This window comes from Heptranchias perlo, chromosome 4, assembly GCF_035084215.1.
Source record: "Heptranchias perlo isolate sHepPer1 chromosome 4, sHepPer1.hap1, whole genome shotgun sequence".
In the NCBI taxonomy this organism is placed as follows: Eukaryota; Metazoa; Chordata; class Chondrichthyes; order Hexanchiformes; family Hexanchidae; genus Heptranchias; species Heptranchias perlo.
In genome coordinates, this window is record NC_090328.1 from 1403136 (window position 1) to 1419792 (window position 16657).

At 41.9% G+C, this 16657-nt stretch overlaps 1 protein-coding gene across 1 annotated transcript; it reads left to right on the forward strand.

The window, feature by feature from the left end:
• Window positions 1-534: 534 nt before the first annotated feature.
• On the forward strand, window positions 535-16003 carry selenop (selenoprotein P). The gene is made up of 5 exons (XM_067982359.1): window positions 535-641; window positions 4021-4232; window positions 7759-7971; window positions 9474-9591; window positions 14505-16003. The coding sequence occupies exons 2-5, from the start codon at window positions 4039-4041 to the stop codon at window positions 14799-14801; spliced, it is 822 nt and encodes a 273-aa protein (XP_067838460.1). The 5' UTR covers window positions 535-641; window positions 4021-4038; the 3' UTR covers window positions 14802-16003.
• Window positions 16004-16657: the final 654 nt, after the last annotated feature.

Consider the following 16657-nt stretch of genomic DNA (forward strand, 5'->3'; position numbering starts at 1 on the left):
CACTGTTAAATATTTCTGCTTACCTTTATTTAAAGTCTAGTGGATTTTATCTGCTTCTAAAGTAAGCAGAGTAGAGGTTAATCATTCAAAGATTTTTGATCTTTTGAAGAAAATCTATTGTTCCAAAACCTGTTATTCCCAAAAAAGACCCTCATATTTGCAGTAAATTTCACAAAACCACCTTGATTGTCAGTTTTGGTTGCATTGTGTGATTATGGGGATTTTCTCTGAGAACTCCCAAAAGGGATGAGAGAAACTCTGGAACAAGTTTTAAACCAGTTACATTTTTTTCAGAATCTGCTACATTCTGCCACAGCAGAGGGACCTTGAAATGCTTTTACTTGGTAACAATGTTCTTGTTAAAGTTATGAACAAGTAGTTGACTGTTGTTTTTTCTTCGTAAAGTGAAACAGTAGCTTTCCAGAGAAAAAAACACAGAAAATGGGAAGTTAGCATATTAATTGCTAATTTTCTTTTTACCGTATGATTGACAGATGTGAACTTTGAGCCAAATCTTGTGACTGCAAATAGAGAGAGAAAAACAACAGGAGTATAAATAGCAGAGAACAACTGGGAGCCCGATAGAAAGAGAAAACAGACCGGGGCAGGAATAAGCACTGAACAAGAAGACCCACAAACATGTAAGGACGTTACTTTTTATTCTTTGATCTTTAGACCATAAACTGGCATTGAACTATTAAAATAAGTGAGCAGCATCTAATAGTGCAAAGTAGATCAATAGTTTTACCCTGTGTTGTCGGAGTACTTGAGTTTTAATTATTTGAAAATTTGCCATGTTAAACTAAGCGTGAATAAAATAATGAAAATGATTCTTTTCCTTAATTAGTCATGTCATTCTATTTACTCAGTTGCTGCTGCTTAATGGTTGAACGTCCTACCTGCACAAGCTGAACGAGTTTTCATTGATTGGAGAGACTTGTCTAAGTTTTATATTATTAAAATTTATTTGAAGCAATGGAATAATTGAGTTGACTAATTCTGTTGTTGTATTAATTTTCAGAAGTAATTATTATGTGTCAATCTCTTACCAGTTTTCTCTTTGGTACATCTGATCCATGCTAACGTTCTTTCAGATTTAGTAGAGTTAGATTGCATTGATATTTTGATATCTGCAGAAACTATTTTTATCTGACAACATGCAAATCTATACTCTCACTGCACAATATGTATGGAAAGAGCTTTTGTTGCAGCATCACCGCAGTGATTAGCACTTAACACAGACCTCCTCATACACAGTAACTACACTACAGACGGCACAGAATTCTAGCAGTAAAACTTCACACCACTGCTCCTGCCTGTGCGACTCTCTCTTGCACAGTGTCAACACTTGGAACGTTGTCCTCATTGTACACAGAAGTCTGAATGCGAAGTCACAGTTAGTGGAGTATGCATTCGACAGTGGGGAAACCTGTTGCCAATTACAATTTTCCAACTTCATTGGTCAGAACATTGAATACAGGAGTTGGGATGTCTTGTTGAAGTTGTACAGGGCATTGGTGAGGCCACACTTGGAGTACTGTGTACAGTTCTGGTCACCCTATTATAGAAAGGATATTATTAAACTAGAAAGAGTGCAGAAAAGATTTACTAGGATGCTACCGGGACTTGATGGTTTGACTTACAGGGAGATGGTTTGACTTCCTGGGACTTTTTTCCCTGGAGAGTAGGAGGTTAAGGGGTGATCTTATAGAAGTCTATAAAATAATGAGGGGCATAGATAAGGTCGATAGTCAAAATCTTTTCCCAAAGGTAGGGGAGTCTATAACGAGGGGGCACAGATTTAAGGTGAGAGGGGAGAGATACAAAAGGGTCCAGAGGGGCAATTTTTTCACTCAAAGGGTGGTGAGTGTCTGGAACGAGCTGCCAGAGGCAGTAGTAGAGGCGGGTACAATTTTGTCTTTTAAAAAGCATTTGGACAGTTACATGGGTAAGATGGGTATAGAGGGATATGGGCCAAGTGCAGGCAATTGGGACTAGCTTAGTGGTATAAACTGGGCGACATGGACATGTTGGGCCGAAGGGCCTGTTTCCATGTTGTAACTTCTATGATTCTATGATTCTATAACTCTTTCTGTGCGCTTACTATGCATCAGAGTCCATTTTATTAATCATTTGTCTTTTTATAGTTACCTAGGTCTTACTCTGTTTCAACGCCATCTAATGCACAAAAATAAACTTTATACTTGGTAGCCATGTGCTTCAATCTATGATTGAGAGCCATTAATACTTTTTAGGAATGTTTATGCTTGGAGGACAGTCAAGTTTGCAAAGAAGATGCTACTATGATCACCTACCTGCAAACAATGAGAATACCAACAGCTTTATTTGGTAGTCCAAACTTACTGGTTACTGCAATTTTGCTATTACACACACAACCAGTCCTAGTTAATAACCGGATGCTGAACAAAGTAGGTCACAGGGCAGTGAAATGAGAAGCTGTAATGCAAAAAGATGATAGAAAGAAGACTTTGCTCAGCGGTTTATCCTATTTACATGTAAAACTGCTCCCAATTTACTTAGTTTTTATTACAATGCATCAGCATTTCAGTACAGAAGCAAAAATTAAACAGGTGGGTAGCTGGGGGTTCTGCAAACCACACTCATGCCGTTTAAAAAACAGGACATGTTGCAGGAATAGAAAATCCCCTGTTTGAGTGCTGATTATAACCAGTAGATGGAGCCTAGATCTACCATTCTACAGAGACTCATGTTTCTAGTTACAAATAGGATTAAATGACCTTGTCAATAAAAACGCCAGAGTCCATTCCACTACCATTTTCAAACTATATATACAGCGAACTTAGTACAATAAGAATAAATAAAATCCAGCTGTGCGTCTGTCCTGAACAAAGTAAATGTGGAGTTCACACCAACACACCTAGTAACTTTGTAATAGCACACAGATTTTTTAAGACGCATTTTCCCCCCATTATTTTAATATGGTCAGTAGAACAGCATGGTTAAGAACAGCTAAGCAGGACATAGGCAGGCTGGCTGGAAGTGGCATTTTTTTGACTCTCCATTGCCATTGTGTTATTTAAATGGGTCTGTTTCAACAACAGCAAGCAATTCCTCCAACTGTTTAGACCGTACATTCTGGCTGTAGAAATAAAAACAGAAAATGCTGGAAACACTCAGTAGGCCAGGCAGCATCTGTGGAGACAGAAATAGAATTAACATTTCATGTCAATGACCTTCTGATGAAAGGTCTTCGACTTGAAACGTTAACTCTGTTTCTCTCTCCACAGATGCCTCCCTGACCTGCTGAGCGTTTCCAGAATTTTCTGTTTTTATTTCAGAATTCCAGCATCCGCAGTATTTTGAATACTGGTTGTAAATTTTAGCATGCGCATTTAGCAGTTTTCATGGAGAAATGGATGAAAGAGCAGAATCCTCTTTAATAACAACTGAATTTCACTTATTTAGTTACCATAAGCTAATGGGCCTAATTATAAATGGGTGCAATCAGAGAATGCAATCTCAAAAGCACCAGCAGAAATCCTAGAATCTATATAATAAAAGTGGAATTTGTAAATCACCATAAATCAGGGGATCTACAGATGGAGTAGCAGGGCCTAATTTTCCAAAAATAATCTATTGCTCTCTGGGCCAGGTTTGTGCTAACTATGTATTTTAAGCATCTTCACACTTGCTTTAACTGCTCCAATGTCAACCAGGCAATGTGGCAATTAGGAAGTAAGAGATTACATTGAAGAACGGTGAACATTTAGGTCTGATCTTATAGTCTAGTCTCCATGAGGTGAGAAGTTAAATTGTCCAAAATACTGTTTTGTGGAGGTGTATTAAACAAAAGCACTTCCCAATCAAAACTCTTTTGCACAGCTCTGGACTGGAGTTTGACGGTGGTCTGAAGAAGCTCTACCTCTAATTCTGAAAAAAACTTTAAAACTAACATGTGCCACAGATGGATTTTAAGCACATGCAGTCACAGAACTTTGGAAACAAGATCTAACCATGCATTTAATATTTTTCTTTCAGCCAAAGCCCTGTGCATTAATGCAAAAAGAGTTGGGTGCTGCCCTGACTCTCTGCCTGCTCCTGGTGGGGTGGGTGGAGAGTCAGGGACAGTGTAACAAACCAGCAGTATGGACCATTGATGGGAAAGAACCCATGAATGACTCTCTGGGCCAAGTAACCGTGGTAGCACTGCTCCAGGCTAGCTGATATTTCTGTTTGGAGCAGGCAGCCAGGTAAGAACTGCAAATTAAGCATGTTTGATCCTAATTATGTGAGCATGAATCATTTTACATAATTTTGGGGGGTCTATCATTGTATCCCGATGAGCGGTGGAATTTTGTGTGGTTGGAGGTCATTGGGAGTGGGGAAGGGACATGAATACTGAGCCAGGGCCTGACAAGGAAAATCTTCGAGCCATCAGGCCCTTCACAAATGGTACAAAATGGCAAACTTCCAGCAGGACTGGAGATTAGAGTCATTTTTCTAAATAGCAGAGTAGTGGATATGTGGAATAGATTCCCATCAAAAGCAGCTGCCACTATGCTATTTGATTTGTCAGAAAGGACCTCAATAATTATTTGGCTAAGTGTGAGATCAAATGATTACTGTGCTGCTGGGACTTTAAACAAAGACTGGCAATTAATGATTAATAAAGTCAGTTTCCACTCCTTTATGTCTTTAAGATTTGACCTCAGGGAGCCCTCGGTGGTTTAGGCACCATTGTTTTTTACTCACTATACTTCCCATGTCCTCCCCAAGTTTTACAGAGTTTGTAGTAATCTGGTTCTGCCACTAGAGGTCCTCTGTGGCCAAGAAAAAAATACTGCTCCCTAGTGGCAGGAAGCTAGAAATGTCCCATTTCAATTTTCACCACAGGCCTGACGGACTCTATCCATTTCATTCAGGTCTCCAAGCCTCAGATATGGAATTTTACACAGCATCAGCTTTATTTTTCATTTTTCATTCATGCTACGAAAACTGTGCAAGATTCATTACTGCTTCCAGTGCTAGGTTAAAGAAATCAGTTGTAAACAATTTTACAACACCAAGTTATAGTCCAGCAATTTTATTTTAAATTCACAAGCTTTCGGAGATTTTCTCCTTCCTCAGGCAAATGTTTAAAGAAATCAGGCAATGTTGTACATTCCTTATCTCACTCCAACTGTTGATCTAAACCATTCCCTCAGTTTCCTGTCCGCTCTAACTGCGCTCAGGGACTTGTTATACATGTTTTCGATCAGACGAGTTTCTGAGGAATACCATACATCCCTTTTGGCCATACACTGCCAAAGGCCTGCTTAAAATCTATGAAGTCATTGTAAGAAGTACAGTGAATTAATGTTCTATGATTCCTTATTGTTCTATTTGTAGATGATATCTATCAATAGAATTTTATAAAAAATCATTTTTGCAACTGTATAAAACAAAAAGCCCCAGTCTGTAAATTCACTGTGTGCGCAGTACTGAGCCACAGACCAGAAGGTCCTGGATTGGCTCCCCGGTTGCTGCTGTTAGAAACAACATTGAATCCCTGAAGCTTTTGACAGAGTTTTTATAATTGACACTTTTAGGGGCTCTACCCCACCCTATCCCCTTGTTTAATCAGCTTTTCCGTGACCCTCAAAGTTATTCAAGTAAAACTAAAGACTGCTTATCAATTCCTGTATCTCACTATCAAACTCTGACCAGTTGCTTTATTTCCTCAGTCCCAGCTATATTATGTTCCATGCATATTTAATTATCTCTCTATATACCTAGCCCTATAAACTCAATCCCATTCCTGGATAGATAGTAATTAAATTATGTTGTACATAGTATATAAAGCAGCCTGTTATGGGTTTTAGGCTGGTGTCTTAGTCTGCACATAGTATCATATTATCCTAGTAGGTACAACACAGGAGGAGGCCATTCGGTCCATCATGCCTATGCCGGCTCTTTGAAAGAGCTATGCAATAGTCCTGTAAATGTTTTCCCTTCAAGTATTTATCCAATTTCCTGTTGAAAGTTACTGTGAATCTGTTTCCACCACCCTTTCAGGCAGTGTATTCCAGATCATTACAACTCGCTGCGTAAAGAAAATGTTTCCTCATGTCGCCTCTGGTTCTTTTGCCGATCTCCTTAAATCTGTGTCCTCTGGTTACCGACCCTTCTGCCACTGGAAACAGTTTCTCCTTATTTACTCTATCAAAACTGTTCATGATTTTGAACACCTCTATCAAATCTCCCCTTAACCTTCTCTGTTCTAAGGAGAACAATCCCAGCTTCTCCAGTCTCTCCACATAACTGAAGTCCCTCATTCCTGGCACCATTCTAGTAAATCTCTTCTGCACCCTCTCTAAGGCCTTCACATCTTTCCTAAAGTGTGGTGCCCAGAATTGAACACAATACTCCAGCTGAGGCTTAACCAGTGTTTATAAAGGTTTAGCATAACTTCCTTGTTTTTGTACTCTGTGCCTCTATTAATAAAGCCCAGGATCTCATATGCTTTTTTAACAGCCTTCTCAACTTGTCCTGCCACCTTCAAAGATTTGTGTTTGTTCATCCCCAGGTCTCTCTGTTCCTGCACCCCCTTTAAAATTGTACCATTTAGTTTATTTTGCCACTCCTCATTCTTCCAACCAAAATGTATCACTTCACACTTCTCTGCGTTAAATTTCATCTGCCATGTGTCTGCCCATTTCACCAGTCTGTCTCTGCCCTCCTGAAGTCTGTTACTATCTTCCACATTGTTTACTACATTTTCAAGTTTCATGTCATCTGCAAACTTTGAAATTATACGCTCTATACCCAAGTCCACTCCCTTTTTTGAGAATGAAAGTATTAGAGTCTAGTCCTCTTAATGTGAAGACGACTAATTTCAATTATCTGTTAATTTAAATTGAAATTGTGCAAAAAATTCTCCTGTGCCTCTACATTAAAACTGCTTAATTTGTATGGCTAGATAATAAATTTTAAGTGACAGAAACAGACTATTGTATCACCATAAATTTCCTTCACATTTGAGTAGGGTCTTTCTCTTTGCTAGGCCACTCTGGGGACATCAACAATGATCAGTATTCTGCCGTAGTTCCTTCACAAACATTCAGGGCCAACTTCAAACAGGTCTGAACTTCTCCCCGCTCTCACCACCAGGAAACCATGCTTCAGGCTGGGAATCTAAATTTCTGGTCTAAGAACTCCCACCCCCTCCACCCCTGCCCCATCCCAGAAAATCATGTGCAGGGCTGGAATGCAAATAATGGTGGCCTAGTGGCTATGGTACTGGATTAATAACTCAGGCATATTGAGTTCAAGTCTTCACAAGGGAATGATATGAAATTGAATTCTCTAAATCTGTGGGCTAGTACAATAGCAGAAAATTATCATGAAAGCTGCCAGGTTGTTATAAAAACCAAACTGCTTCACTAATGTCCTTCAGGAAAGGGAAGCTGCCAACTCTATCTGATCCAGCCTACAAGTGACTTCAGAACCACACTATGCCCCTTGGGGCAACTAGAGATAGACAATAAATGCTGCCCACATCCCAAGAACCATATTTTTAAGATGCTACAGCTGTGATTGCAAATTTAGTGTAGTGGTTTCTCAGGATTGGGAGCTCCTGATAAGACCATTGTATTCTTCCAGAAAAATGGGCAACATTTTGAACAAAGTTATTCCTTCTAGTTTAATCAGCAATCACTTTATTCATATAATTACTTACCTGTTATATCAGCATTCCATCTTTAGTTTGTTAATTTTTAAATCAATTTATCATTTCAGTTTGAAGCACCTGCAACAAAAACTACACGTCGATGGGCTGGTGAACATCTCCTACATGGTGATAAATCACTACGGGAAACACTCACGTGGAATGTACAATCTACTAAAAGCAAAAGTGGCAGGAGAAATTCCCGTGTATCAGCAAGACAGTAATCAGCCCGATATCTGGGAGCTGCTCGATGGCAATAAAGATGATTTCCTGATCTACGATAGGTCTGTGACTCTATTATGTGGCTATCTAATAGTTTACTTTTGAAATGAGTCAACAGCTTTTCAATATATGTACTTTACCTCACCACAAAACGGCAATGAATCTATACAATCACCCCATGTACCCTCACCGCTACTTGTATAATAAGGAGCATCTTGAAAGAATGAGTCTTTGATTTTTGTTGAGGATGTAACTATTCTTTCTCAGGTTATTTTCCCTCTTTACCCAGACCGCACTAACTGGGACTAAAAGGCAGGCCTCTGTCTCTGCACTTTGAACTTTTCACTAGTGGGTGAGTGAGAGGAATATCTATCCGATTTTCCCTCCCTCCCTATGGTGAAATGCCTGCCTTCTGTTCAGCACCTCTCCAAACTGATAGGCCTAAATTTGAGATTTCAGTGGTGAAGAATAATTATATATCCCACCGCATGTTATAGGCTGGGGCTCCAATGTGCCAGTGCATCATTTTTCAATTCAACTTTTATGTGTGGTGGATGCTGTAGCAAAGCAAGGACCAGAAAACATATTTACCACTAAAAGAACCAAGTTAATCTAAAAGTGCAGCATTTCTGTCTGCAAAGTCAAAAAGCTTCCAGGGCAGTCTCTGAAAGGACATTGCAACTTTCTCATCCCTCTCTGTCTCTGTATTCTCCTCCAGCTCTACAACACCCCAAGATCTTTGGACTCCTCCAATTCTGGCCTCTTGTGCATCCCCGATTTTAATCGCTCCACCACTGGCGGCCGTGCCTTCAGCTGCCTGGGCCCTAAGCTCTGGAATTCTCTCCCTAAACCTCTCCGCCTCTCTCTCCTCCCTTAAAACCTACTTCTTTGACTAAGCTTTTGGTCACCTGTCCTGATATTTCCTTATGTGGCTCAGTGTCAAATTTTGTTTGATAATTGCTCCTGTGAAGCGCCTTGGGAGACATTTTACTGCATTAAAGGCGCTTTATAAATGCAAGTTGTTGTTGCTTTTGTTGTGCATTAATTTTGTCAATGCCCTTTTGCCTAACAATTACTCTTCAAGTTGAATATTACAGGAGACAGACATTGCTTCTCTCTCACTAACATTGTGGGAGCTACAATATCAATGCCTACAACTTCCTCTATTTAAATTCTTAATCAACAGCTTGCCTTTTCTTTAATTAACTATAAGGAGACACTCGGTTGCTCCAGTGTCATCAACTAAAAAACCTAACAAATGTGCCCCCTTTTTAGAGGGGCACAACTAATAGAAAACTAAATCACACAAAACAAAGAAAACTTATCAAATTAAATACTATTGGCACCATCCACTGTATATTCTAGTCCTTGCGGAGCCCACCGGTCACAGAAGGCCTCAAGCGTACCAGCAGAAACCGCGCACTCCTTCTCCAGGGCCACCCGGGCGCAGACAAAGGTACGGAGGCAGGCAGAGCGACCAATTCCAGGGGCCGCATCCAACCTGGACCTGTGGATGGCATCAGGATGTGTAGAGCTAACAAATGGGTCACTTTTTTTTTAACAGGTGTGGCAAACTGACTCAACACCTGGAACTGCCGTACACCATCCTAAGCGATCCATTTGTGGAGTATGCAATTAGGCAAGCATACTGTGACGAAACCTGTGCTAACTGCTCTTTGGTGGTAAGGATCAAACCATGAATTTCATTTGCATTAATCAAATACTAGGAGATCTGTCATGACATTGCACACAGATAACCTGGGGCACGGGCTGGGGAGTGGAATAGTTGGGTGGGGAAGGAACTAAGGGCTTCAGAGCGGAGCAGTCATCTGGACTGGGCAAGACAGAAAAGCCAGATCGGATACAGCAGCTGAGCAAGCGAGGATATTAGCATGTGGTCACACTCAAAGGGGAAGGGGAAAATTCAGGACAGGGTCTGGCTGTGTGAATAAGTGAAGAGTGACAATAATCAAAAAATAGAAAGCTACAAATAAAAGTAGAAATTGTAAACACGGCTGCCTTATGTGGATCAAATAAAGGACAAAATGGCAAAAGGGAATATGAGTAGCTTAGAAAAGAGGTAAAAAAGACAGTTATGGAGGGGTGGAAGTTATGCTATAGTTATATAATGCTCTGGTTAGACCACATCTGGAGCACTGCATTCAATTCTGGACACTGCAGCTCAGGAAGGCTATATTGGCCTTGGAGAAGGTGCAGTGTAGTTTCGCCGGAATGATACTGGGGCTTAAAGGGTTAAATTATGAGGCCACGTTGCATAGACTAGGCTTGTATTACATAAGAACATAAGAAATAGGAGCAAGAGTAGGCCATACAGCCCCTCGAGCCTGCTCTACCATTCAATAAGATCATGGCTGATCTTCAACTCAACTCCACTTTCCCGCCCGATCCCCATATCCCTTGGTTCCCCGAGAGTCCAAAAATCTATCAATCTCAGCCTTGAATATACTCAATGACTCAACATCCACAGCCTTCTGGGGTAGAGAATTCTAAAAATTCACAACCCTTTGTGTGAAGAAATTCCTCCTGATCTCAGTCTTGAATGGCCGACCCCTTATCCTGAGACTATGCCCTCTAGTTCTATACTCTCCAGCCAGGGGAAACAATCTCTCAGCATCTACCCTGTCAAGCCCCCTCATAATCTTATATGTTTCAATGAGATCACCTCTCATTCTTCTAAACTCCAGAGAGTGTAGGCCCATTCTACTCAATCTCTCTTCATAGGACAACCCTCTCATCCCAGGAATTAATTTAGTGAACCTTTTTTGCACCGCCTCTAAGGCAATTATTCCCTTGAGTATAGAAGATTAAGGGGTAATATAATTGAGGTGTTTAAGATGATTAAAGGATTTGATAGGGTAGATAGAGAGAAACTATTTCCTCTGGTGGGAGAGTCCAGAACAAGGGGGCATAACCTTAAAATTAGAACTACGCCATTCAGGGGTAATGTCAGAAAGCACTTGCAGTAGATATCTGGAATTCTCTCCCCTAAAAAGCTGTTGAGGCTGGGGGTCAATTGAAAAATTTAAAAACTAAGATTTATAGATTTTTGTTCGGTAAGGGTATTAAGGGATATGGAACAAAGGCGGGTAGATGGAGTTAAGACACAGATCAGCCATGATCTAATTGAATGGCGAATCAGGCTTTATGGGCTGAATGGCCTCCTCCTGTTCCTATGAAGGAAAGAGAAAATATTAAACGAAGATATCAAAGAATATAAAAAGAAATAGTAAAGTATTTTATAGGCACATAAATAACAAAAGGACCACTGAGGGATGATCAAGATAAACACACAGGAGATGATACTGAAACGGCAGGGATAATGAATAGATTGTTTGCTTCAGTTTTCACTGAAGAGGCTAACAAAGAGGAAATGACAACAGTAGAAGAAGTCAAGAGGGATGTTGCAACAGTTGAGATAAAAAGAAATGAGGTACTAGACAAAGTAACCAAACTTAAGGAGTGGAAAGTCCGTGATCTAGATGGATTGCACCCGCGGTGCTCAAAGAAACTAGGGAGGAGATAGCATTTCCGTCCCATCGTCTCTGTCACTGACTGCTCCTTCTCCTCCCACTGCATGCATATGACAGTTGAAAGACTGGTCCCAGGTCCCCAGTCTGTTTCCCTCCCATCGGGCCCGTGTCATTGCTGCTTCCTGGGGCCCCAGTAGTGAAGGTGGCTGTGGGTCCCGGGCAAGCAGTGGAAATGTCCTGAGGTTCCCCTATGGAGAGAGAGAGGGGGGAACCTTGTTGAGGCCTCCTCATCCTCCATTTCAACCCTCAGCATTTACCTGCTGAAGACCTTGGTTTTGATTCTGATCTTCGGGATGCTTCTGCTCTTTTAATGCCACTCCCACCTCTTCTGCTGCTGCAGCATTGGCAGAATTGCTCTCTTCTGCAGGGTGAGCCGCCAATAACCATAACGTTCACAAAATAAAAAGGAGACAAAATTGCTCAGTCCTACTCCTCCAGCGGAAGCGCGGTAGGTCTGCTGGTGATCACCACTCTTGAGCCTGCTGGAGTGTCCGTGGTCAGGGTGGGGACATCTCTTTTGCACTTGTCAGGTGGGCTCTCACACCACTGTGGGTGTATTTTGGGTGCCTGCCAGAGGAGGGAGACGGGTGGAAGAAGCAGTGGCAGAAAGCTTCTCATGGGTCCAGCCTGCGGAAAAAAAAAATGTAATTTGCTGCCCAATTGATCCCTTTTTTAGTTGTGCTGCCAATGTTCTGCCGGGTGGGGACTCAGGCCCAGACCCTCCAGGGCATCCCACTTCCACCGTTTAAATGAGCAGTTCGCTGATAGAGAGGCTGGGGCCAAGGAAATTTTCAGCATGGGAATTCCTTCTGCTTGGCCCATGCCCTCTGATGTCAGTGGCCATGTTTGGGGCAGACAGGTGTTCCCCTATGCAAATTACTAATTACGAACTGGTGGGATCCCAAGCAGAGACCTGAGAGCAGATTTTAACTTGGGTCACTCGGTGTAAACGAGGCAGTAACGTCTCAAGAATTCTTACCGCCCCGTTTATACCAGCGCTCCGGCCGCCGCTATCTTCAAAGTCTGCTGGGCCCATTTCAGGCGGTGGGTCCTTTAAATATGCAAATCGGGGTGTCCACAACGTACATATGACCCTGTTTGTAATTTTTTCATACAACGGGGCCCGCCCAGTTTTACAGTAGAAGAGGCACCAAAAAGGCAAGTTTAAAATAATTTTTGTGGGTCCAAGAGGAGCAGGAGTTCACCTCCGGACGCGAATATGGGCCACGACTGCCCAGAGCTCCCCCACTCTGCGATCGCCCCCTCTCAAGCCGGACAGACCTTTCTGCCTTGTGGATCGGCCCCACCCTAGGTCACCTTGCGTCGGCCTGGAGTCAGCTTGCTGACAGCATGATAACCAGGCCCGGCCCTCCAAATGGACCAGGCCTCACGTCGGCAGCTCAGCCACCCGGAAACCTACCCCTGGGTCCCACCATAAATCCTGCATCGGTAAGACCTCCTGTGCCCGACTTCCACCACTGGAGCCGAAGGGTTTGGGCGCCAAAGTTTTCAAAAAAGAAAGCACCTTAATTAATCATGGTTCACCAACACTGGCTGAAAGGAGATCTTTAAAATCACAGGGTAGAAACTATAGTCATGTTGTGCTCATATAAGTGCTTAACAAATTCATGTCAAATTCGTCTCTGTGCCAGTTTAACACAGGTCATAGAATTATAGAAAGTTACGGCACAGCCATTTGGTCCATCCTGTCTGTGCCGGCCGAAAAAGAGCTATCCTGTCTAATCCCACTTTCCAACACTTGGTCCGTAGCCCTGTAGGTTATGGCAATTCAGGTGCTCATCCAAGTAATTTTTAAATGAGCTGAGGGTTTCTGCCTCTCCCACCCTTTCAGACAGTGAGTTCCAGACCCCCACCACCCTCTGGGTGAAAACATTTCTCCTCAGCTCCCCTCTAATCCTTCTACCAATTACTTTAAATCTATGCCCCTTGGTCACTGACCCCTCTGCTAAGGGAAATAGTTCCTCCCTATTCACTCTATCTAGGCCCCTCATAATTTTATACACCTCAAGTAAATCTCCCCTCAGCCTCCTTTGTTCCAAAGAAAACAACCCCAGCCTATCCAATCTTTCCTCATAGCTAAAATTCTCCAGCCCTGGCAACATCCTCGTAAATCTCCTCTGTATCCTCTCTAGTGCAATCATAAGAACATAAGAAATAGGAGCAGGAGTAGGCCAATCGGCCCCTCGAGCCTGCTCCGCCATTCAATAAGATCATGGCTGATCTGATCCTAACCTCAAATCTAAATTCATGTCCAATTTCCTGCCTGCTCCCTGTAACCCCTAATTCCCTTTACTTCTAGGAAACTGTCTATTTCTGTTTTAAATGTATTTAATGATATAGCTTCCACAGCTTCCTGGGGCAGCAAATTCCACAGACCTACTACCCTCTGAGTGAAGAAGTTTCTCCTCATCTCAGTTTTGAAAGAGCAGCCCCTTATTCTAAGATTATGCCCCCTAGTTCTAGTTTCACCCATCCTTGGGAACATCCTTACTGCATCCACCCGATCAAGCCCCTTCACAATCTTATATGTTTCAATAAGATCGCCTCTCATTCTTCTGAACTCCAATGAGTAGAGTCCCAATCTACTCAACCTCTCCTCATATGTCTGCCCCCTCATCCCCGGGATTAACCGAGTGAACCTTCTTTGTACTGCCTCGAGAGCAAGTATGTCTTTTCTTAAGTATGGAGACCAAAACTGTATGCAGTATTCCAGGTCTCACCAATACCTTTCTTGTAATGTGGCGACCAGAACTGTACGCAGTACTCAAGCTGTGGCCTAACCAATGTTTTATACAGTTATATTCTATGCAGATGTTAATGCACTTAAAATAAATTGCTGCATTAAAATAGCATGGTGCTATATTTGGTATGAATGCATTAGGCTTTCATATGGGAACAGCGTGGATTATAATTTCTACACTCATGTTATATGTAGATATCTGCACACTGTATCTAAACTTAATGCAATTAGAAATGTGGGTCGGCTTTACACTGATTGAAATATCCTGTCCTTGCACCTGCAGCCCCATCTTCCAGCATGTAGTGCAAGAAATGTAACAGAAGAAATAAAAACTAAAGAAAGCGAACTTCACAGAAAGCAACATAATTCACATCTGAACAGCCATTACAATGTCCAGGTACCAGGTAATGAGGAACAAGCAAGAGACCAACTTCACCATAATCTGACAGATCAACCGCACTTAGAACAAGGTGAACACAAAACGCATAGGCACCATAAGCACAGTGGTCACCACCAACATCTAGCTAGCCCAGATGAGAATGCAGCAGACAGCAGCCCAGAGCAGCAGAGAAGTCTGTGAAAAAACAGATCGAACTGCAAGAAAGCTTTCAAATGAAAACCCAATGGCATGTCAGAGCTAGCAGGGATCAGCTGATGATGATACTGCCGTCAGCTGTTTAGTGTCAACTCCTCCGATGAGGTGACTTGACACTGCGGGAGACGGTCATCATCCTGACAGTGACAGAGACAGCTGGCCGAGGACAGCCTCTCTGAATCCTGACAGTGACGCACGCTCCCTGCTCTCTGACCACACCTTGATGGGCTGAGGCGTCGCAAATGAGAACCTGGCCAAGGCAGTGGAACCTGAGAACGACAAAATGGGCAGCAGTAGACAATCTGGTTGGAATGTAAACTGCTGTCTTCTTTCACAAAGCTTTGAAAGCACCATGATTAGATTTCAGCTTCAAGGTTCCATGCAAGCCCTCTTTTCCATCTGCTACCAAACAGGCCGATCAGTATAAAGTTCCGATTAGTCCTTGTCGCTGTTGCTTTTTTCCCCAATCTTTGTGGTTGCATCTATGAGGACAGCAGCACAAACTATTCTGTAGGAGCTGCTATCTGATATAAGGCAAGCACAAAGTGAAGTAAAGTAAAGCGGAGAAGCTAATCTGCATAACGTACAACAACTTTACATGATGTGCTTATCGAGATTGATGTATTTCTATTTTTGATCCATCAATTTTTATTCCTATAATAATTTTGAGAAAAAGAGAATTCTACTTTTTGTTTTCCTCTGAAATATTCTTTCATTTCAATTAAAACAAGCAAGAACATTTTTTATGAACAATTAGTAAATAACACCCACATTTTCTGGAATTAGATGCAACCAGTGGTTGGACATGCTCTACTCTTTAATTTGAGATATAGACAACCAAAGTAATCCTTTGAAAAGTTTGCAAATCGCTAACCAGTAGACTACTTTTTTCTTTGTGGAGCAGGCTCGAGGGGCCGTGTGGCCTACTCCTGCTCCTATTTCATATGGTCTATGTTCTTTCTGTTTTATTTAGTGAAAACAAATGACGTGATTATGAAGAAACACAAGACCATTTATAGTTTGTTTGGAAGCAGGCACCATATTTCTTGATGGTTACTAGGGAAACCACTGACCCTAGTTGACCTGAATCCCTGTATGGTAAATGTTGACAAATTAGATTTCCTGGAAAGTCTGTAATGCACTGGAAGTATTCTGTAAGAAAATTTCAATAAACATTCTGATCTGAACACCTCTGTTGGCGCAGTCTTTTGTGTCTGTGATGAGATCCATCCATGGTCACGTTGTGTTTAATATTGGTATTAGAAAGATGCTGAATTGCTTTAAACGTTTAAGACACCACACTGCACTTCAGTTGCATTTACACTACAAAGATTTTGTTTTGCACTTACGCTAAAGTTTTGTGGTGCAAATCTGGAGTTAGGGTTTGACTTGATTCTAGATTGCAGCAGGATGAGAGTCTCTCCTCCAGGAGTCTGAATTTGCTTCTTCCATATTCCACGACCTGGACTTGGGGATAATTTCAACGTTTGCAGATGTCACGAAACTCGGAAATGTAGTAAACAATGAGGAGAATAGTAACACACTTCAGGAGGACAGAGACAGACTGCTGAAATGGGCATATGGCAGATGAAATTTAATGCAGAGAAGTGTGAAGTGATGCATTTTGGTAGGAAGAATGAGGAGAGGCAATATAAACAAAATGGTACAATTTTGAAGGGGATGCGGGAAAAGAGAGACCTGGGGGTGCACATACACAAATCTTTGAAGGCGGCGGGACAAATTGAGAAGGCTGTTAAAAAAGCATGAGAGATCTTTGGCTTTATATCAGCAAAAGAGCCAGAGGCGACATGAGGAAACATTTTTTTGCACAGCGAGTTGTA